The sequence below is a fragment of the Pieris brassicae genome, chromosome 12, assembly GCF_905147105.1.
Source record: "Pieris brassicae chromosome 12, ilPieBrab1.1, whole genome shotgun sequence".
Classification (NCBI taxonomy): domain Eukaryota; kingdom Metazoa; phylum Arthropoda; class Insecta; order Lepidoptera; family Pieridae; genus Pieris; species Pieris brassicae.
The window spans coordinates 10,759,756-10,782,280 of record NC_059676.1 but is presented as its reverse complement, the minus strand read 5'-3'; the positions used below and the strand labels follow the sequence as shown (position 1 = coordinate 10,782,280).

The following is a 22,525-nucleotide window of genomic DNA, read 5'->3' as shown; positions in this document are numbered from 1 at the left end:
TTAGAAATAAAATTGATAAATTTCCTTTGAATTTGTATCTCGCTCTGTGGATTTTTCGTTAACGGTTATTAATTCGATTTGACATTAGCGCGAATTTCAAAAGATTTTGGTTTACTAGTTAGGTGTCTATGAAAATAAATGAGAAAATTCGTTACAGGGCGAAAAATATGATGGCAGACGCGCTGATGTTTGGTCGTGCGGTGTTATATTATATGCGCTACTAGTTGGTGCATTACCGTTTGACGATGATAACTTGAGGCAACTTCTTGAAAAGGTAAGTTTTCCAAGCTATCTTTTACCAACACCAAAACTCTAGAATAAAAAAATTATTGAGTAATTTTTTAATTAAATACGTTTATTAATTTAGGAAGCTAACACAAAGTAATCAATAATAATTACAGGTGAAGCGTGGAGTGTTTCATGTGCCACATTTTGTGCCTCCTGATTGCCAGCAGTTATTACGAGGAATGATTGAAGTCAATCCTGAAAAAAGAATGACAGTATGTATGATACATAATAATATAAACTTACCACCTTAGAAGACTAAGATTAAGATTACAGTAGATTCTTATCGTATTCCTATTCCTATATATATACAGTAGGCTCTTAACTATTTTAGCAGACAAAACACATACCATACCATGGTCATGTACAACAAATTTATTATCTACCTACTGAATTCTTACTCATTAATACAAATTTTTAGTAATAAAAGTAAAATTTTATAACTGTAATTTCCTATTTATTACATAGAGATTTATTATTGTTTTTGACAAAATGTTCGTTAGTGTTCAATTGGTGATTATGTGATTTATTTTTAACAGTTAGCAGAAATAACAAGACATCCATGGGTGACAGCAGGAGGCCGTGGAGAGTTAGAACAAGAGTTGCCAATGATGGAGGTGGTTCAGACAAGAGTCTTACCATCAGCTGAGGCAATAGATCCTGATGTACTACAGGCTATATGTAGCCTGGGGTGCTTTAAACATAGGGATAAGCTGATTCAGGATTTATTAAGTGCACAGTATGTATATATATTACTTATATGTTAACAGTAAATAAACAGAGTTAGTTGTTCCCTTGTATTTCATAATCCTAAATTTAATATATAAACTAATTTTGACCTAGTATTGTATAGTGATAATGTTGTCAGATGTAAGAAAACTTAATAATTACTTGCAGCAGTAGTATAGTAGGATAAGCATTGTAAGAAAGTAAATTAGCAATTATATGTATGGTATAGGGCAAAATGTCTTCATATTGACTTTGTCTGAAATAAGTACTCTTACATTATCTTTATATATATAATTCTAATATTGGTATGTCACTGAACTCCTCTTTAAGAACTGGAGCGATTTCAATCAATTTTTTTGCTGGATTTCAATCAATGACCTGGATGGCTTAGATTCACAATTAGACTGGTAGATGGCAATGAAGTAGTTACTTTTATAATTTGTTTAATATCCTAATTACTTGAAATATCATGCAAGACAAGGTCTGTCGGGCCTGCTAGTTTAATATAAAATTGCATGTAATGTTCTAGCCACAATACAGAGAAAGTGATATACTTCCTTCTGCTGGAGCGTAAACGGCGTAGGCCTGCTAGAGACGATGAGCCAAGGCCACCTGCTTTAGCTGCACCCACTGATCCACCACGGAAACGACTTGATACCTGTCGGGTGAGTTATTTTTATTATAGTGTCAATTCTAGTATAATCTATCTAGGAAGGCACACCTTCTGCGTGAAACAAGTAATACACATCTGAATTTGTAGATGGAATTTAAACAATTATAATGCAAAATACTTTAAAAACATTAAGTGTGTTTTTTGGGCGTCCTGTAGGCTCTCTTGCGTCCCTGTCCTATTAAAAAAAATGCATGCATGCATAAAATTATCCAATATTTTTCATGTTTTACAATAAGTCTGGTCATTTGCTGGTATCATCATTTTTATTTATATAAAAATTGAACGTGTTTTTCGTTGATTAATTATGTTAAGTATGTTATATAACATTTATTTAATATCAGATTATATAAACATAGGTTATGTTTGTACAAGAAATGAAAACATTAAATTATGTATTTTAAATCTATTTCAGGTGAATGGCCAGTCAGCACATTTTGGTCAAATAAGCGAAGGCTCACCTATTACCCCAAGGCGATCTCAATTCAGGTTTGACTTAGACTACATTTGCCCTAATTGCAACATATCTCATAAACAGATACAGAGATCTGAGTCCCAGAACTATTAAGAACCACTAATATTTTTTACTATGCTTAATATATTTAAAAATGCTATCTTTTCTTTGTAAATAATTATATTTTCTAATATTAGGTCTTCCAGTAGACGTGGTGAAGGCAGAAGTTCTCCTCAGCTGTCAGCGAGTCCTCCTGGTGAGACTTATTATCAAATACTGTTGTTTTATCAGGAAATACAAACTTATTTGAGCAGTTTTGGCCTAGCGAACGTGCGAATCCTGAGGTCGTAGGTTCGACCAATTTTTAGCATGTTTTGTTATGTATGTGTGAAAGAAAACATCGCGACGAAACGGAGGAGGAGGAGGAGAGAACGGATAAATCTTCGAAAATAAATTAAAACACCAAGGTACATTTGAATAAATTAAATTATATTAATAACGAAATTTGTTTTTACAGCTGGTCACACTCCGCACCGGGTCTCTTCCCTGGGAGGAACTCCGGCTACTCCCGGTTCACCTTTAGGTAAATAAATTCACTTGCAAAGTAGAAATAATACTGAAATTAACTAATTAACGAAAACTTGTCATTTTTTTTTTTATAACGCTTAGAAAAACAAATACATAAGAAAATAGTAATTTTCACAAATCTCTCGGTAACTAAGTGACATTTATCTATTTCGTAATACAGCTATCATAAATTATATTTAACAAAAAAAAATATAATTATATTAAAGTTATCGCCAATGATATTGTTACGAGCTAGGGGATCGGATAGAAAATGCCGTGGATTTATTCAAGGGTTTATTTCTTGGTAAATCAATGAGGAATTTATGGGCACAAATTAACCGCAGAGATGCACTAATTACACACACAAAACAATCACTTATTGCTTCACTTATGCACACTTCACACAGAACTTTATCACTTGTATTCACTTTATCGCTTCAGTGTTTCACTCTTGTTATCGCATTCAAAACTAAAGGCCACTAGTCGCGTTTCGGCTCGCTTATATATCCCTGGGAATAATTCTAAACAATATTCGAGAACTTTCTAGGCGGGCTTGCTACTGAGTAGCGATTGCACAATTCTCGAACGTCCGCACTCTTTGTCTCTTTCGCACGTTGCTCCGTCCTTGTCGTACGGCGTTCTAGAGTGCTCGTCTAGTTTCGAGAAAGTTCTGATCTTCTCTCTCTCTCTCTCGTATCATTTCGTCCTTGTCTCACACCTAGAAAGTTTGGTCTAGAATATTCCTTCGTCAAAGGGGTATACCTAGGCCTGAAAACGCCTGAAAACGGGTCCCCTGAAAACTGCACCACTCTACTACACATGTTCTGAAACCGACTGAAAAAAGGTTTCAGCTTCCTGAAAACTAGGGTAACATTATGGAAATTACAATTTTCTAATATGTGATTGCATTTTATGGGGTTATAGAGAGTTATCGTTAAATGGAGGGGAGAAAAACGTATGAGTCGAGTTTATTGCGGGCTAGGATAATAAAGCGTACGTACGGAACGTACTGTGTACGTTGTTTTGTCGCTGCGCGGTTTTACTAATTTTAGCAACTTAAAAAGTACGTTGTTGTCATTATTGAGAGTGGGTTTAATGCTATATATAGTGTATCATTGTATAGAAGACAGGCTAAACTAACCAAACCAACCAAATTAACGAAACCAAACCTGATTTCGACGCTTCAGGGAGTTCGTCGTGAAATCGAGGAGCGGTACATATTACACTTATATACACAAAGGATCAAGGACAAAAGTAAAATATCCCCTGATTCGGCTGCGTTTATTGATGGTGTGTATGTGGGGTGTGGTATCTATGTGAACCTTTGATGGCAATTACATTTATAACTTTCAGCTTCACCATCAATTCGTGAACATCATCATCAAAGAGCGAACTCTACCGGACCCACGATTAGCTTAAATATTAGTAAGTAAAAATATTTTATTAGAATCGTACACGTAACACGTTTTCTTTTAAAACACCATCAGCAGCACCTTAGGTAATCCTGAAATTGTCATTAAGGACGTGAGTTCGATTTCCGTATAAAAAAAATATTACGAATAGTGAAAATTGCTTATCAAAAATGTTTTTAACGTCTTTGCGATAAATTTTTGTCCGTTTTAATATATATCTATGTTTTAAGTAATTACAGATATTAATGACAAAAAAATGTTGAATTACAATTACACCACTCATGTGATATAACGATATTTTATATTAAATATAATCTAACTATTTATTAATTTAAAAAATACGTTTTTTAATAAAATAACTCAGATTCTTTCAGAAGATCAGACAGACGTTTGAATTCTTACGTATCTCTTGCAATTATAACGTAATAAACAGTAGTTATCCAGAGCTTGACGTAATCAGTTTAAAAAGACATTGTAAAATGCCTGTCTGGTATAAAATCTGCTGAAATGAGAAAAGATATCTTGTAACATATACTGTAGATAAAGCATTATATGTGATGTGGTGAAATTTAATAAATAAATAGTAATTTTGAAGAAAGATCTCAGATTGGAATTGATCCCCATAGATGGCGCCTGCAAAATGTTTTTAAATTTTAGGTGGCGAACCAGGCGAAGCGGTGATAATAATAAACGAATCCCCAATGGTCGGGTCCTCCGTAGCCGTTCGACCTCATAGTCCTTCGCATTCCCACAGAGGTGAGAGATAATTAAATATAAATATTTACTTCGGATATATTTTGTTATATATGTTAGGACAGCTATGAATCTGATAATATTAAAAGTGAGTCTTCAATATATAGACAAAAACCATCAGAAAAACATTAGTTTAAGTATTGACAACATATTTTATATATATAAAAAATTAATTGACACTACATACATGGATGTAACCGAATAGCTCGAGATAGAGAATGATGACAGCCTTGGGGGTTTACCGGAGAGGGTTCCTGACACATACTATCTGAAAAATATATTTGCTAACACATAGGATAATTAGATATATAGTGTATAAAGAGGACTACAGAAAGCTATTTTAATTATACCTATACAAGAGAAAGTGCAACTAGGATTATTAAATGAAAACTGCTTTACAGAAAATTACCTCAAAACAATTAAAACACACTATCACTGTTCAACACGTAGAAAATTAAAAAACTAATTTCTATTACCCAAATACAATAATTTATATGGGAAAAAAAACATTAGATTACATTATTCCAAATTTAATAAACTCGCTACCAGCTACACTTCTTACTAATATAACAAGAAACAATATTAAATTTAAATTTAAAAAATATTACATAAATTATGCATAACAAATATATACGTCATTTAATACATATTCGTATATCATAACTCATCCTGAGAATTCTCGACAAGAACAGTTTTCTTGCATCGGCTATCTATGGCGCGTCAGTGTTTAGATTTGTTTATGACGTTTTACGTGCAATTTTAAATCGTTTGAATGGTTATAAATTTACAGTTTATATGTCACTGGCCTTAGTATGTATATATGTGTTAATGATTTAAATATGTTCGACGTCCTGGTGGATAGAAAAACTGTGCACAGTTTGTGTTTCCACCACATCAACCTCCTTTATATTAAGAATACTTATACATTAAATAAATAAAAATAAAAGATTAATAATTAGGAAATAATTTATGACTTAAAGAAAAACAGTTGTTTGTAACCAAAAGACTCGTATTAACTATGGTAGAAGATTTTGATGATTTTTCTTTGTGATGTTTTAAAGACCAAAAAAAATTGTTTTTCTAGAAATGTAATTGTTCAATAGTACAAATATTTAAATCTCATATATTTTTCCAGTACGTGAGAGGTCTTCCCTCCCTGGGCCTACGACACAGTCGCCTGCGCAAACGCTATTCCCAAATATAGGCACTATTGCAGGTACTTAATCAATAATATTTTGTTTTTTTAAATACCATTTTTATACAGACCTGTATAACCACAGGTCTAATGAATTATTTTGATATTAATCTTATTAAACTTGTCGAGTGGGCATTAAAACTTCTTTATACGTTAATGCTCTTATGCCCCATGCCCCAACAGTTCCAGGTGGGGCATCTTCATCGGGCGCGGCGGCTCCTTGGCGAGCGAGATTAGCCACAATCAAAAACTCCTTCCTTGGATCACCTCGGTTTCACAGGAGGAAAATGCAGAGTGAGTAGCTGAAAATGTGTTTAACAAAAATCACATCGAAAAATAGTAAAATTTTGACTTTGACTCATAAAAAAAAAAATTGTTCATTTAAATAATTTTGTATTAGAAATATTTTTACTGTGTATTTAAACATGATCTTAGGCTTTTCAAAGACCACAGAATACGGAGTAATATTCAAATAATAATTAAAAACTAATAAAAAAATGTGAATTTTAGTCGTTTTTAAATGTTTACTGATGATTTTTACAAAAAAAAAAAATGTGTCACACGCGCGTGTCAAAATACTTTCGGGCTGTCAAAAACTTAGATGAATACTTGAATAGAACTATTATGTGTTCCGTTTGACGTCCGAGGTCCATTATGAGAGTACATCGTTTCCGTTTCCGCCCAAATCGCTAGTATCCGACCCTTTTCTATCACGTGTTACCGCCACCAGCGCCCAACGTTTGAAAATGGAACTAACTTTTTTACCGCGCCAGAATTCTTGCTCATTGTGTGTCGCATAATACGAGAACCAGGAAGAGCTTGTTTGGACCTCGGACGTGTTAGGAAACATACTACAAATATTATTTTTAGGTAATTTTTTTATATTATATGTTCCGTTTGACGTCCGAGGTCCATTATGAGAGTACATCGTTTCCGTTTCCGCCCAAATCGCTAGTATCCGACCCTTTTCTATCACGTGTTACCGCCACCAGCGCCCAACGTTTGAAAATGGAACTAACTTTTTTACCGCGCCAGAATTCTTGCTCATTGTGTGTCGCATAATACGAGAACCAGGAAGAGCTTGTTTGGACCTCGGACGTGTTAGGAAACATACTACAAATATTATTTTTAGGTAATTTTTTTATATTATATGTTCCGTTTGACGTCCGAGGTCCATTATGAGAGTACATCGTTTCCGTTTCCGCCCAAATCGCTAGTATCCGACCCTTTTCTATCACGTGTCACCGCCACCAGCGCCCAACGTTTGAAAATGGAACTAACTTTTTTACCGCGCCAGAATTCTTGCTCATTGTGTGTCGCATAATACGAGAACCAGGAAGAGCTTGTTTGGACCTCGGACGTGTTAGGAAACATACTACAAATATTATTTTTAGGTATTTTTTTTATATTATATGTTCCGTTTGACGTCCGAGGTCCATTATGAGAGTACATCGTTTCCGTTTCCGCCCAAATCGCTAGTATCCGACCCTTTTCTATCACGTGTCACCGCCACCAGCGCCCAACGTTTGAAAATGGAACTAACTTTTTTACCGCGCCAGAATTCTTGCTCATTGTGTGTCGCATAATACGAGAACCAGGAAGAGCTTGTTTGGACCTCGGACGTGTTAGGAAACATACTACAAATATTATTTGTAGGTATTTTTTTTATATTATATGTTCCGTTTGACGTCCGAGGTCCATTATGAGAGTACATCGTTTCCGTTTCCGCCCAAATCGCTAGTATCCGACCCTTTTCTATCACGTGTCACCGCCGCCAGTGCCCAACGTTTGAAACTGGAACTTATTAAATCTTCGGTTAATCAGTCAAATAACCTGCAATCGAAGGATAGTTTAACTTTTTCAAGTGGTATTATAGGTGGGTTACCCTAACTAGATTTGTCCCATGTTAGTGGCGATTTAAGCCAATGGGTGGCATTTATTCATTTATTTTATAGTTTAGTGCATTCAAGAGGTGATTTAACATCTGCTCAAAAGTTGGCATATTTGTTGGCTAGTCTCACCGGGGGGCTAAAGGGTTAGTTGTGGACAATAATTATAATATAGCCAGAGATTCAATTATACGGCGTTATCAAAACATACGTAGGCTGGCGGATAGCCACGTAGATGTCATATTAAAATTACAGAGTAATGTGCAGAGCCACAACTTAAGAATCAAAGTTTTAAATCCTTTGTAAGTGGCAATTAATGCATTAAGGGGTTTAAATTTGCCTGACCAACTACCTGGTCTTTTATTTTATTGAATATTACGTTACAAAAAGTAAATTTAGAAATGTGCACCCGATTTGAACAGGCGTATGGTGGAGGTTCGTCCACTCGTCTTCCCTCGTTCGATGAATTGATTTCGTTTTTAGAGGATGAGTGTCGCAGACAGGATAATGTTCCAGCGCCGTCCCCAATTTCCACTGGGTCGCGGCAACTGCATATGCGCTTAGTACGACGCCCTGACCACCGTAGTGTCAAAAGTTTTTAGCATTACGCTTTCAAGCAAGACGTAATATTGCCAAACAGCGGAAGTGGTAATCAGCTGGCAGCACAGTACCAAGTGTCACGACCATGCCAACAATGTAATGGCAATCATCACATTCACCTTCACCTCAATCCGGCACGGGAGTTTGTTAAAGCCGTTCAAAATACAGGTGATCAGTGGACTGTGGTGTGCAGATAAGGCCCCGTACTTTTGGTCATACTTCCAGGCACCATACAGAATCAGGTTACGATCATTACCATCGCAGGCGGCCCTTCAGGGGCGGGGGCAACTTAAGGCCTCATAACAGGCCTCGTGTCACCACTGATCAGCAACAACTTCCTAAGGGCAAGGATAATTATGGCTCTTGTGCATCACCTGTTATTGAACAGCAACATCGTGATTTTGTTAGGCCTTTTTCTGAGTGGCCTCGTTTAGGCCTGCGGGTCCCTGAATCAGAACAATATAGGTTAGATCACATTCCCTCTAAAACTTCCACATCTTCTATTACTGTTTTGTTACCCACCGCACAGGTTTGTGTTGGTTCTCCATCAGGTGAGCAGGTAACCACGCGTGCGATTTTGGATTCTGGAGCACAGGGAAGTTTGGTGTTAATGGATTTGGTGGATAGGTTACGGTTGTGTATTTCGCTTGTTAGCGAATTGGTGTAGGTGGTCTTAAGGTTGCTGGTTTGCGGGGACAAGTTACACTAACTTTTTCGCCTGTTCAATGCTCTCATCCACAGATTACAACGTCTGTCATTATGCAGCACCAAGAAGAACACTGGTCGTCTCCGTTCAGGTAGATTTGTCACGCGGTTACCTTTCTTACTATCCCGACCTCCTTTGGGTCACTCCAGGACTTTAACTGAGAAAGAAATTTCCATGGAGAGACGAATGAAGAGAGATTCAACTTTTCGTGCTATGTATATTGAGTTTATGGACGAGTACATAAAGCTCGGACATATGTCAGTTTCTGATTTTGATTGGCGCACACTTGATTATTACTTTATTCCACATCATGCTGTGATTAAAAGTGGTAAAATTAGAGTAGTTTTTGATGGCTCAGCGCCCAGTTCCAATGGAGTTCCTTTGAATCAATGTTTGCATTCGGGCTCAAAGTTACATCGTGAAATTGGTGATATTTTAACAAATTTTAGAAGACATCAGATCGTATTTGTTGCAGATATTAAAATGATGTTTAAGCGAACTGTAATTCATACTGATGACCGTTGCTATCAACTTATCCTGTGGCGTGAAAAGGAATTCGATCCGAACACAACAAATACATACGGACTCAGATCAAGTCCTTATATTGCTATTCGTACATTATTAGAATTGGCTGAGCGAGAACGTTTGCAATTTCCAAGAGCTGATGTTTTGACAAGTGATGTTTTCGTTGATGACATTTGCACTGGCGTTGCAAATGAAAAGGAGGCCTTGATACTACGCAATGAGCTAATTAGGATTCTTAAGACTGGTGGATATGAGTTAAGGAAATGCCAAATTTCCTACAAAGAGGCGATTGGACGGTGAAGCTGGATCTTAACCAAGCCTATTATCATGTACCGATTTCCCTCGAACATCGTTGCTTTCTGTTAAATATCTATTAAACTTAATGATTAGCCAAGTTTTCTACTTCATTATAAACAATGAATTTGTTATCATATTTATTAAATGATACTAAAGCTTAGACTTTAATTAGCTTGTATTGTTTATTTCATTATGGTTCTGTCGGTAAAAAAGTTAGTTCCATTTTCAAACGTTGGGCGCTGGTGGCGGTGACACGTGATAGAAAAGGGTCGGATACTAGCGATTTGGGCGGAAACGGAAACGATGTACTCTCATAATGGACCTCGGATGTCAAACGGAACATATAATATAAAAAAAACGTCCGAGGTCCAAACAAGCTCTTCCTGGTTCTCGTATTATGCGACACACAATGAGCAAGAATTCTGGCGGCTTGCTTTTGCGCGGTAAAAAAGTTAGTCACAGTTTCAAACGTTGGGCGCTGGTGGCGGTGACACGTGATAGAAAAGGGTCGGATACTAGCGATTTGGGCGGAAACGGAAACGATGTACTCTCATAATGGACCTCGGACGTCAAACGGAACACATAATACAAATTTAATTTTTAAGTAAAAATGTTATATTATATACTCTATAATTTTTTTTGCTTCCAGCGTCTTCAGAAGAAGTGCACCTCACACCGGAGAGCTCCCCGGAGCTGACCAAGCGTTCCTGGTTCGGATCTCTTCTACTGTCGGCGGATAAAGAGGAGACGTTCACTGCTCTAGTTAAGGGGAAACCACTCGCTACCGTCAAGGCTGATCTAATACACGCTTTTTTGAGTGTATGTATGCGTTTTTGTGTCTATGTTATTTCAGAATTTTTGAAATTTTGTCATGGCGTCTATTTAGAATATTTTTATCACATTTTTATTTTATCTAATTTTGTGCTGAACATAAAACAGATTATTATAAAATTTTTTTTTTTAATTTACTTAAAAAAAAAACAAATGCTCTTGTATGTCAAAATATGATTTAGTCAAACTTAGCGTTTAATGTCAATTCTGAATATTACTCAAGAACTTCCGACTTTAACATTAATTTGCCTTCCAAAAGTAGTTTTCTATTGCAGATAGCGGAATTATCTCATAGTGTGCTAAGTCCGATGTCATTCCGCGTGGAATACAAAAGGGGTTCCAACGCACCCGCCATGTTCCAGAGACACGTGAGATTCCAGGTGAGTGTAGTGTATATATATGAACGCATATATTTGACGACCAATATAGAACTGTATTGAAGGCATGAACATTAAATCTCTGAATTTTGTATTGTAATTTAATTTATTTTATTCGTCATTTTTCCAATGTTATTTTGATGTTCAAAAGGCCCAAATAAAACACTACGACAATCGCTCTAGCCGTTCGCGCATTATATGTGTTCGTACATACCCCCTTTATATATTTATATTAATACATTTAAGACTGAATTTTATATTTTTTAAACTGAGTAAAAAAAATATTGTGTTGGGAAATGCAAAAGAGGTTGCTTAAGTAAGTACCTTTTATATTACACTAAATGTAAAAATATTTTTCTACTGAAAACTTTGGCCTGTTATTTTATAGAAAAACACTAACTACCCTCACGACTGTTATATGAAATTGGTTGTGTTAAAACTACCGCCATTTAAACAAAATATTGCAGGTGGATATATCAACAATAACGAAAGCGCCGGGTGAGAACGGGAAAGAATATTTATATGCCATCACTTTCACACTACTCTCTGGTGAGTATCTCTATCTATATATATCTATATATTTAAGGCTCAGTTTTAATAATATATTAAAAATTTCAATTAGATTCGATAAATATGTTGCTGATAAGTAAGATGTTTTACTAACTTTAATTTAACGTCTTTGGTACTACCAATTCCTAAAAGGCCGGCAACGCACCCTTGAGCCCCCCTATGGTTTTGTGATTGTCAATCCATGTCACTTAATATGAGATAAGCCTACTGCCCGTTTGTCCGGGATTTAAAAAAAAAATTCTGATTCTCTGAAAGCCCAGAGATTTCTTTTTCGAAACAAGTGTTTTTGAGAGAGAGGGAGAAAGAGTGATACTTGTCTAAAATACACACAAATTATCATATGTGCATTTTTTTAAAGTCGCTTAGCAAAATGCCTCATGCCCCATTGGCTCAAGATGCACGAGATGCTCATGACCGTGGTTTCAGGTAACATCCGCCGCTTCCGGCGAGTGTGCGAAGTGGTGCAGGCGGCGGTTTGCCGGGCTCCCGGGGCCTCCAGGGCTCCGGCCCTTCATCCGCCCTCGCCTAGGGCTTCGAGGCGGAATATTCAGCCGCTCAGTAAGTACCTACTGCGTCTACAATGTATTATTCTGGTCAATACAAACTCCACGATGTCGACCTCCTTTATTGACTTTTGCGTAATTATAATCTTTGAGTGTATGGCATTTTATATGACTAAAAATAGTTGGCCTAGTGGCTTCAGCGCGTGACTATCAACCCTGAGGTCGTACGTTCAATAACCGGTGTTGCACCAATGGAGTTTCTTAACATTCGCTCGAACGGTTAAGGAAAACAACGTGAGGCTTGTCTTAGATCTGAAAAACGATATCAAACTTGTAAGGTACTTAAGAACAGTGTTTGTTTTACAACACATCGTCATCAGCCAATCAGAGTTTGAAACGTCACAGAAAGCACTCCGATTGGTCCACGCCTCAATTCGAATACCTTTCCCATCTTTCTTTTGTTTTTACTAAAAACTATGTAATTTTAGATGCGAACGAAATCCCGGACAGCCCGGAGACTCCGCATAATCAAGAAGACAGCGATTGTTCGGTCTTCGACTCTCACACGCCCGGCAGTCAGACTTCCATTGAGAGGTTCGATCAGGTGAGGAAAAAATGTTTGCTTCAAACCATTCATTTCGCCAGAAATAGAACCTAGATTTCTAGGTTACTGTCGCTAAGCAGAATATACATAACGCAGTGAAAGGTTAAAAATATCACAGCATCATCTGAATGGCTGGAAGTCTTCCACGGAGACATTCTTTTTGAACTAGCGAGTTGAGAGAGGATACGATCTGGAATTGTTTTAATTGAGTATGCTACTCAGAGCCACAAAAATAGGTGTCCATCCAATCCCATATATTGTTCACTGGTACTAAAACAAACTAAAAGATATTGGCTATTTTGCGTAATAACAAAAACTAGTGCCGCTACAAGCGTTGGCGTCAGATGTCGTAACTGTTTAGTGATATTTAATATTAGATTTTTGGGTTTAAGACATGCCAGTTGCATCCACGATGTTTTCCTTCACAATACGAGAAAGTGTTAGCCCTAACAATATAATTAAAATCGTCTAGAAGCGCTAACTATGGTTATAGCAACTATATATAGTCCAGAGATTTGTTAAATTCCATTCCAACAGATCTTCGTTCTTTTCTTAAGTGGATTTTGATAACTATGGGCCTTTACTAACAATAACCAAAAATTTACCACGAACGAAGTTATTCTTTAAGGGCCGGCAACTCGCGAGGCCTCTGGCATTGAGTGTCTTTTGGCAGCGGTATCACTTAAGATCAGTGATACCAAACAAATATCAAACCACAGATTGGCATATGTCCATCTTAAAGATTGTTGCCATTTGAATAAATCAGTTCCAATAGTTTCGCAATATGGCGAGGTTTTTTATTTTATCGGGCAATACACACAGAAAAGTTGAATGTTGCACAGCCGCGATTTAAACACACTGACTGAGGGTTGAAAGGCGTTTAAGCCAGCGGGCAACACTCAATAATTTATCTTAAATATTTTCAGAATGGCACTCATACATTAGGTTCAAACTCGTCTGTCGCGAGCGGATCCAGTGGATATAAGGTTAGTTGATTACATACGATGACTAATTTTTAATAAATTTAAGCGTAATAATAAAAAAGTAATATAAATAAATTAAAATTATCATCAATGTTTGCCTGTAGTCAATATGTTCCTATTTTATTGATGTGTATAAAATTTGATATTTTTGTATATATTTACAACTTATACCCGACACTACGGGGCCGACAGCCGTGGTGCTGATATTTCAAACGATTAGGACATTAAATTATGAAAGTAACGATTTCATTGCCATCTGCCAATTGCATTAAAAAAAAATCATTCAAATCGCTCCAGCCGTTTAAGAGGAGTTCAGTGACATACAGACGTACATTAGAATTATATATAAATAAAGAAATGCGTTAAATTGTAAGGTCTATAAATCAACGTCTAGCCGAATGCGCGAAGAGGCGATGTCGTGTATTTTTTAAATAATTGCCATTTAAAAACGAGAATTTTTTGCAACTACCCGACCTTGTTTATCAAAATGTATAATGCGAGTGACAAAAAGACCGCATTTAGTCCGAAGGCAGCCGTGGTGCTGATATTTCAAACGATTAGGACATTAAATTATGAAAGTAACGATTTCATTGCCATCTGCCAATTGCATTAAAAAAAATCATTCAAATCGCTCCAGCCGTTTAAGAGGAGTTCAGTGACATATAGACGTACATTAGAATTATATATAAATAAAGAAATGCGCTAAATTGTAAGGTCTATAAATCAACGTCTAGCCGAATGCGCGAAGAGGCGATGTCGTGTATTTTTTAAATAATTGCCATTTAAAAATGAGAATTTTTTGCAACTACCCGACCTTGTTTAACAAAATGTATAATGCGAGTGACAAAAAGACCGCATTTAGTACGAATTTCAAATTTTTCTTTACTTTCGACTTAAAACTCAGCCTCCAACCGCCCTATTGGCCTCGGCTTGCCGTTAACAATTTTCGTTCAGTATTTTGCAATTCATTGGAGTCCGGGTTCGATTCCCAACTATATTTCTCTCTTTCAATCACCACGATCGACTTCTTTTACTTTCTTTTCGTTCCGCAAATCGCATTAATTTATAATAATGGCATAATAATGGTTTGAATATAATAGCAGGGCGTGCGTAGTCGGCGAGCTGTAGAGCCGGCGTCAGCTTCGCTAGACCACGAAATTATGAGTTGCGGACGAGACTTACCCGGTGAGTCTTTGCACGCTCTTAGCGTTATAGCACTTATCTTTAACTTTTTAGTCATTTTCATGTGTCAACATTCATTACATTTGCGACGCTTCGATTCTGAACCTTACCCATACAGCACTGTGTTATTTTAAACTGTTATTTCACATTCGCTTATGCATGCTATTTTCAATCATTCACCTATCAAGCGTTGTTAGCTCGCAGAACTATTAAAATGTTATTTAATTAATAGACTTACTTCAAGTGATAACTTTAGAATAAGCTGGAGAATGTGTGGCTTCGTAACTTCGAACCCTGGCTGTGTACCAATGGACGTTCTTTCTGTGAGCATATTTAACATTCGCTCGAACGGTGATGAAAAATATGGTGAATAAACCGTTTAGCCTTAGGCCCGAAAAGTCGACGTCGCGTGTCAGGCACAGGAGATCTGAAAAGGTTTTAGCGCCACTGATTTATTTATTTATCTATGCTCATCAGGTACACATACAAAGCGGTCATCATCAGAGTGTAGGGAGTCCACTTCGTCTCCTCGCCGCGGCCTCGAATCCAGGGACTCGTCTATAAAAGACGAGCTACGCCGCAACAATTCACTACGGGAACGTCGCGACGTCACACCCACGTCACTGGCGTGAGGTCATCAATTTGTGCGCAGCCGTTTTCGTCGTTTTTGTCGACGTTTTGTTTTGTGCGATTGGCATTTTTAATTTCGTTCAAAAGATTATTTTTTTTAAATTGTCTTTGGTTTAGTGTACACATTTAAATGAATTTTTAATGGTATAGACGCGTATGTGATTGTTTACAATATTTGACGTTTCCAGGGCTTTACCGTATACTATATAGTAGTTAGAACGAGGAAATGTCAAACTATGTGTAAATAAATTCGCGTTCGATTTTATAATGTATTCGTGATATACTATACATATGTTTGTTTACTTTGATTAGGATTTTGAAAATTAAAAATGTCAATAGTCTTTTTGTGGCAAGAAAAAATACCATGTCGATATAATACTTTTTACCAAATTAATTCAAAACGAATCGCGAAGATTTATATCGACAGTTGGAAAAAAAAAACGGACGCTTCTAACTGTACGCTCATTTTTGACAATGTCACTGTCAGGTCGATGACTGCCATCCTTCAGAATGACATCTGACAGTTTGACTTTAGGCTAAATAGCTGTAAGTAGCAAGCTTTATATGTTACAAAATTGAAACCGGCCATTCACTAACGCTATCCAGTACTGATTATTTAGCTAAGGCCCGACGCCATGACATCCAATTGTTAGTAAATTTAATATATTAATAATAAATTTAATTCAAATACCATCATTTCTATTGCACGTATATCACTACTTCCTCGACACCTGGCCCTCAACTGTCAGAATTGTCGGTAGGTGTATCCTTGCTAGAATTGGAAAGCGCGGCGTCTGATATATCGCTGTATTTTTGCAAAATCCCTTTACTGCCTATATGTATAAATTGCACATAGACAATGTCCAATTTACGTATAATACCTATGTGTAAGCGTTTTCGCTGACGTCTATTATCTATTCCTAAAAGTTGGCGGGAAATTCGAATGAGTTCTGTAGTTCTTAGTATTTACGCGGGGATTTAGTCGATATTTTTGGTTAAATTAAAATAGGTTTGAGCAGTCTCTATGTTTGGTAAACTTGAGAATTTTAGATATCATAAGATGGAGTTTTTGCTGTATATAAAAATATTTTTATTTGTTAATTAAGTTACACGGTACCGGTACAGTCTAAGTTCCAACTTGCTAAATGCCAAAGCTTTAAAAAATATATATATATATTTAAAAAAACTAAATCCCCGCGCCTATGGAAATACCAATTCTAGTACTATGCACGTGGCATATGTTAAAGTGTAAATAATATTATATAGATTCAAACGCACATTCCCTGTTAGACTTAATATGATTTGTAGTTTGCGAAGGTTTATTTGAATAGTTGGGGTTAATAAAATATTTGGAAACACTAATTTCAGAACTGTATCCCAACTATTTAGTGAAATCTGGAACGACTTTTGGCAATTCTAAAAATTATTTAATTATTTTAATAAGTGTCAAAAATATTTTCTGATTTACTCTTTGGATATTATATTTTTCATCTATGGAGATGTTGTTTCTTCTGTTGTCGTTTTGAGAGTTGTCAGAAGTCAAAAGTCAAATAGTAAATTTATTGCTAGAACCGACGGTTCTTTAAAAGTTATAGACTGTGTATGGCGATACTTATTAATTTTGAAATATGTTGTATTCGAGTATAATATCTAAGATTCATAGACGAGACTTATGACTCCCGTACGTCAAAAACTCATTTTGACGTACGGGAGTGGTAGCGCAATAATCTTACCCTAAACCTTCATTGGTTTATTGCTATATTACTGTTGTTTTTTTTTTTTGGAAATGTTAGCGCGTATGTTACGGATAGATAGAAAATTTTGTTTTATTTGTGCAGGGGCTTTGGTTAAAAATGGTTATTATATAGTTAAACAAGTAAAAGCGAGCATAAAATGTTATCAAAAGAAAAATCCCTTAATATTTTAGGTATCAGGTATCAGAGGACAATACATAATGCAGGGGGCATTATGTATTGTATAGCCAAAAGTCTGGGACGCGTGTACATATGTTTTTTGTCAATAAAAGAGGTAATTTATGACACATCACACACATACATTAAAAATTGTTTTTTTTTTCTAAACTACGTTTTTATTATTTAAGTAATATGATATTTTAGAAGAAAATGATTATTTGCTTTTGTCTATAGGAGTGTTTGCCAATTTATTATTAGCTTTTCTAAGATTCTTATGCCCCAGACACATAATTTTTAATATAAAATAATTGAATTGAATTAAGAAACTTGAATGATGTGTTTAAGAAAGAAATTACTAGGAAATTGTTAACGAAACCTGATCACCACATATCACAAAGAATCTCACAAATACTCATATATTGGGCTTTGAATGAAATGATATTTAATGCGTTATGGATACGATACGTGTTCTAATGTTTACAGAAGAAGAATTACTAAGAAGTCTATGTTTTAACTAAATCCCTTACCATTGTATCGGATTTCGTTACAATGATTTTATAATTATCAAACAATTAAATGAAATTAATTTGGGTTTATGAAGGGGCGTAAAAGTTTCAGCAACTGCTTCAGAATTCCAAAGTTTATTAAATCGAAATAGGACAAAAACATTGTATATTTGACGGTAGGTACTTGCAAATAAATCATTCAACAAAAACATTCAAACATCATATTTGACAGTTGCGTTTACTTGCGATTTCATTAAATGAGTGAGTCTATTCGTTTCAGTCATGAAAAGTGAAAACAATAGAACACGTAGCCACATATAAATGATAGATGCAGTGTGGCAGTGAAATTATTTTCTAGTAAAATCAATCCGTATATTTTATTAGTGCTTTATAATCTATAGAAGAGCTTTGCAAAAATACACTATTTTTGAGAGGTCGGGGTGAGTTATTTCAGTGATAATTTACAATTTTCTGGTTATTTCTGTCATTATATTAATGATTATAGAATACTGTAGAGGCATTGAGAAATGCACCATAGGAGAAATAAAAAAATTACAAAGTATTATTTGTTTAATCTACTTAAAATTCCCATTACATTCGTTCGCCCCGAGCTCTTAAAACTCGTCTGTCAATGTCAAAATGTAACCAAAGTAATATTTACGAATCGTTCAGAATAATGTATGTAATAATTTTACGCGTAATTATTTGTAAAAATGCCTTTATGATAATTGTACGGTAACACATATTATATTTTGCATTGAAGAGAGTAATTTTTGTACTCGTTTAATTGTTAAGAAATTGTGCGGAAATCATTTCCTCTAGTCTGTGGTGTGTTTATACTCTGTGGTTGTTTACGATTTTATGATGCTTATTTAAAATATTTGTTTTGGTTTGTTTGAGCCCATTATGGATTTTGCTCGTTATTGCATTCAATTGAGATCGTTAGTTGTCGATCAATAATATATGTAAGCGTTATAAAATCTAAGTAAAGAAATAGAAGAAATTTTTCTTTACACATACATATTTTTGACAAATTATATTTGTCTTTATTGTTTAAGAAATTGTGTTTTGCCAGTAAATACTCTATATTATCTATTAGTAACATGAATATTTTGTATATAACCTCGTTATAGTTTAAAACGAAGCAGTAGAGTATAAACACAATCTGTCAAATATACTTAATATTACCTGTGTTCGTGATATAATTTGTAAAATACGCTGTAACTTCACTACGTTCGAAGCTGTAAATTGTATGAACTTCGCTACGCTATATACCTACTGTACTGCTTAAGAGTCATTGGTTAATATTGAAATAAAATGAAAATCATTTGTCATTGTTTTATTTCGTATCCGTTACAAAAATACAATGAAAAAATGCAGCAAAATATTGACGGTATTGAGTCATCTCCTTGTGGGCCAGGATTAAATTAAACGAGTAATTACGTGATTGATATTTATTGATTAACACTCGTATAAGCGCAACGGGGCCCGGAGACAACTGACTCGCGACTCGTCATTTTCACACGTCGACAGTTGTCCCCACAACGGAATGGTACCCTAGAGACAGAAATTGAAGAAAGATGACGAGCTTGAACTATCAGTAGGCTACAACTGGAGAAGGTTCACAAAGGATAGAGAACAGTGGAAAGGGTTGGAGGAGGAGGAGGAGGGGGGGGGGTTTATATTATTATTAGAAAATAATAGTTATATATAAACTATTTTAGTTAAAATAAAAATCAGAATTTAATTACAAAGCGTGGCTGGGGAAGTTTGCATTCTTACATGTCTAGATAATATCCGACTATTTTAAGTAACTTACGCTAATGTGTCCCACGGCTTCGTATTATTTTACGCCGATTATGCGCAATTTTGCAAAGTGGAAGGTTTCCATAGATTATCTTGGATTAAAATTGTTAGAAACTAAGATTGTAGGTACTGGAATACTTCCAAAAGTATGTATGGGATATTTTACAAGTACCGAAGTATGATGTTCGAAATATCACTTCACCTATTGAACATTTTCCAATTATTAACAATACTTCTCATGCTGATGATGTTGTTCATATTAAAAATAAAGATTGAAACGATTTAAATTCAGGAAATATAATCAAACTAATGTTAAGTCTAACACCTTTAGAGAAATATTAATCCCGTTAACAACCTCTCTGGAGATTTAGATGAAATAGAAATTCCAAACTCAAACTCAAAATAACTAACTTTACATAACTTCCTTCCTTAAAAATTGCCTTTTCTTTAAAAGGCCTTATAGTTCTGGCTTAACAGTATGCAGATAAACAGAGTGCACCACGTCAGTGTGAATGGCGCCTTGACCTTGCAAAGACAATGGTAATGGTTTTTGCCCGTAATCCTTTTAAACCCTATGGTCGTAACAGTTAGAACACTTGATTACGTGCGGCATTACAGTAGTAGGGATTCCCGGCGACTGCCTCGCGTCAAAGTAAAAACGTAAAAATCATGGTTGGCCAAACCTAAAAAAAAAGGTTGTACTCTACCCCCACTAAACAGGCCGTGTGGAGTCGAATGCAGTCACTCCTGAAGTGATAGCTCTAACCGTTCCAGAGATAGCTTTCCCAAAACCCTTGCTAATTACTTACTAATCACCACCTTATCAGCTACTATTTCCTGCACGAAATTCCCACTCATTATCTAATTACTTAATGACTCAGTACGAATGCATCGTTATCTACTTTCCTACATTCACTAACCCGATCTATGGCTCTAAAAGAAAAATAGAATAAACTATGTCTAACCTAACCTAACCTACGGGTCTAAGCAAACAACAATAAATATACCTAACCTACATTAACACCATTATCTATAATAATAAAATTAGATGTAAGGGTTACATATTTAAATAAAACATTTTTATTCCAGGTATTATTCTTTTATTTATATGTCCATTATATTTCTATACAAATTTACTAGCACCGTATCATTGTTCTCTGAGTCACACGTAAAATTTCTAAGGAAGTCTTCTAATCTCATCCCCCTGAACTTGTAATATATGTATACCAAACAGTACTCTCTGCACACCGCCGATAGGTAATCCTGAACCGTAAGGCTATTGTATCTCCACATGCAACAATTCCTCCTTAAAAATCCTTCTATTGCTTCAATAGGTTTACGTCCAAACGAATCAAAGTATTCCCCAACTCTTTCAACGTTTATATGAACCCACCAATGAGACCCCGGCAGTGAATCAGGGTCAAGATTGCATATGATAAGTGCTGGCACCTGAGCATACATCGGCAATCGATTTGAAGGATATACGTTGCTCTGGAGGCTGGGATGAATTCTATGAAGACTCATTTGCACTTCTAGTGTGTTCATACTTTAATACGCGTTTACTCCCCTACTCTTTCACTCTTTTACTGACTACATTTATTACTATCAATTCATATTTGTACCAATGTATTTAAACACACATAATATGATCTCAACATAAGTAATGAGTCTCTTTGTAAAAAAAAGTAATGAAGGTAAATAAAAACCATGTCATATTCGTATACATTATATTTTTTTATTCTTAATATCATAATAATTACATAAGTGATTGCTTAACTACTATAATCCACACATACATTTCTGTTCTTATCTATTTCTATAATATTTGAAAACTCTGCGTAAACTACACAGTTAATTGTTTCAGTCAATGCGCTCTCGAATCTTACTTCCATTCTTACACTACCATGGCGTACAAGATTCCAATGCACATTAGAGTTAGCCGACAAGTCAGGTGTTAAATCAAAAGCTAGTAAACAGTACCCATTTGAATATTGCTCCCTCGATATTCCATTACCTTCGTTAAGAAAATGTATACCGGTGCCTGAGTACAGGGTGTGGTATGCGCTAGTAAATACATCGTTTGGAAATGATGGTTATAACGCTTTTGAAGGTATCTGTTGATCATCTATATATAGGCTAAATGAGCAAATACCAAAATTTTCAAAGTTGAAAGGATTTTTACCATAACTACCGTTGAATGCTGTATTATTCACAAAACCTATAATACATCTCTTAGGAACCTGTCCTAAAATATACTTCAAAAGTAATGAAGGTTAATAAAAACCTGATAAGGTTATTCGTTTTATATTCATATTCGTAAATATATTTTATTGTTCTTAATATTATAATAATTATACGTATATGTGGTTGCTAAACTACTAGATACACACATTTCTGTTCTTATCTATTTCAAAAATATTTTAAAAATGCAATGACTATTAAGATTGCAAAGGGTATTTAGAGTGCCCTTTGTATTTATTATCCACATTTTACTGATAGGTATGGATACTTGTTCAAACATGCAGTCGAGTTGAATAT

At 35.4% G+C, this 22,525-nt stretch overlaps 1 protein-coding gene across 2 annotated transcripts in view; it reads left to right on the top strand.

Annotated features, from left to right (window-relative positions):
- Nucleotides 1-15,854, top strand: part of LOC123717130 (serine/threonine-protein kinase BRSK2) — a 29,524-nt gene extending 13,670 nt beyond the window's left edge. The window contains exons 7-25 of one of the 2 annotated variants that reach the window (XM_045672955.1): nt 158-274; nt 402-500; nt 825-1,024; nt 1,544-1,679; nt 2,100-2,173; nt 2,336-2,394; nt 2,656-2,721; nt 4,059-4,130; nt 4,775-4,873; nt 6,006-6,086; nt 6,249-6,359; nt 10,732-10,901; nt 11,189-11,293; nt 11,758-11,839; nt 12,287-12,418; nt 12,852-12,967; nt 13,894-13,953; nt 15,054-15,135; nt 15,610-15,854. In XM_045672955.1, coding sequence (XP_045528911.1) covers nt 158-274; nt 402-500; nt 825-1,024; nt 1,544-1,679; nt 2,100-2,173; nt 2,336-2,394; nt 2,656-2,721; nt 4,059-4,130; nt 4,775-4,873; nt 6,006-6,086; nt 6,249-6,359; nt 10,732-10,901; nt 11,189-11,293; nt 11,758-11,839; nt 12,287-12,418; nt 12,852-12,967; nt 13,894-13,953; nt 15,054-15,135; nt 15,610-15,764 — 2,016 coding nt within the window. In that variant the 3' untranslated portion in view covers nt 15,765-15,854. Of the gene's footprint in view, nt 1-157; nt 275-401; nt 501-824; nt 1,025-1,543; nt 1,680-2,099; nt 2,174-2,335; nt 2,395-2,655; nt 2,722-4,058; nt 4,131-4,774; nt 4,874-6,005; nt 6,087-6,248; nt 6,360-10,731; nt 10,902-11,188; nt 11,294-11,757; nt 11,840-12,286; nt 12,419-12,851; nt 12,968-13,893; nt 13,954-15,050; nt 15,136-15,609 lie in introns of both variants that reach the window. The other variant, XM_045672954.1, reaches the window with a different exon arrangement.
- Nucleotides 15,855-22,525: the final 6,671 nt, after the last annotated feature.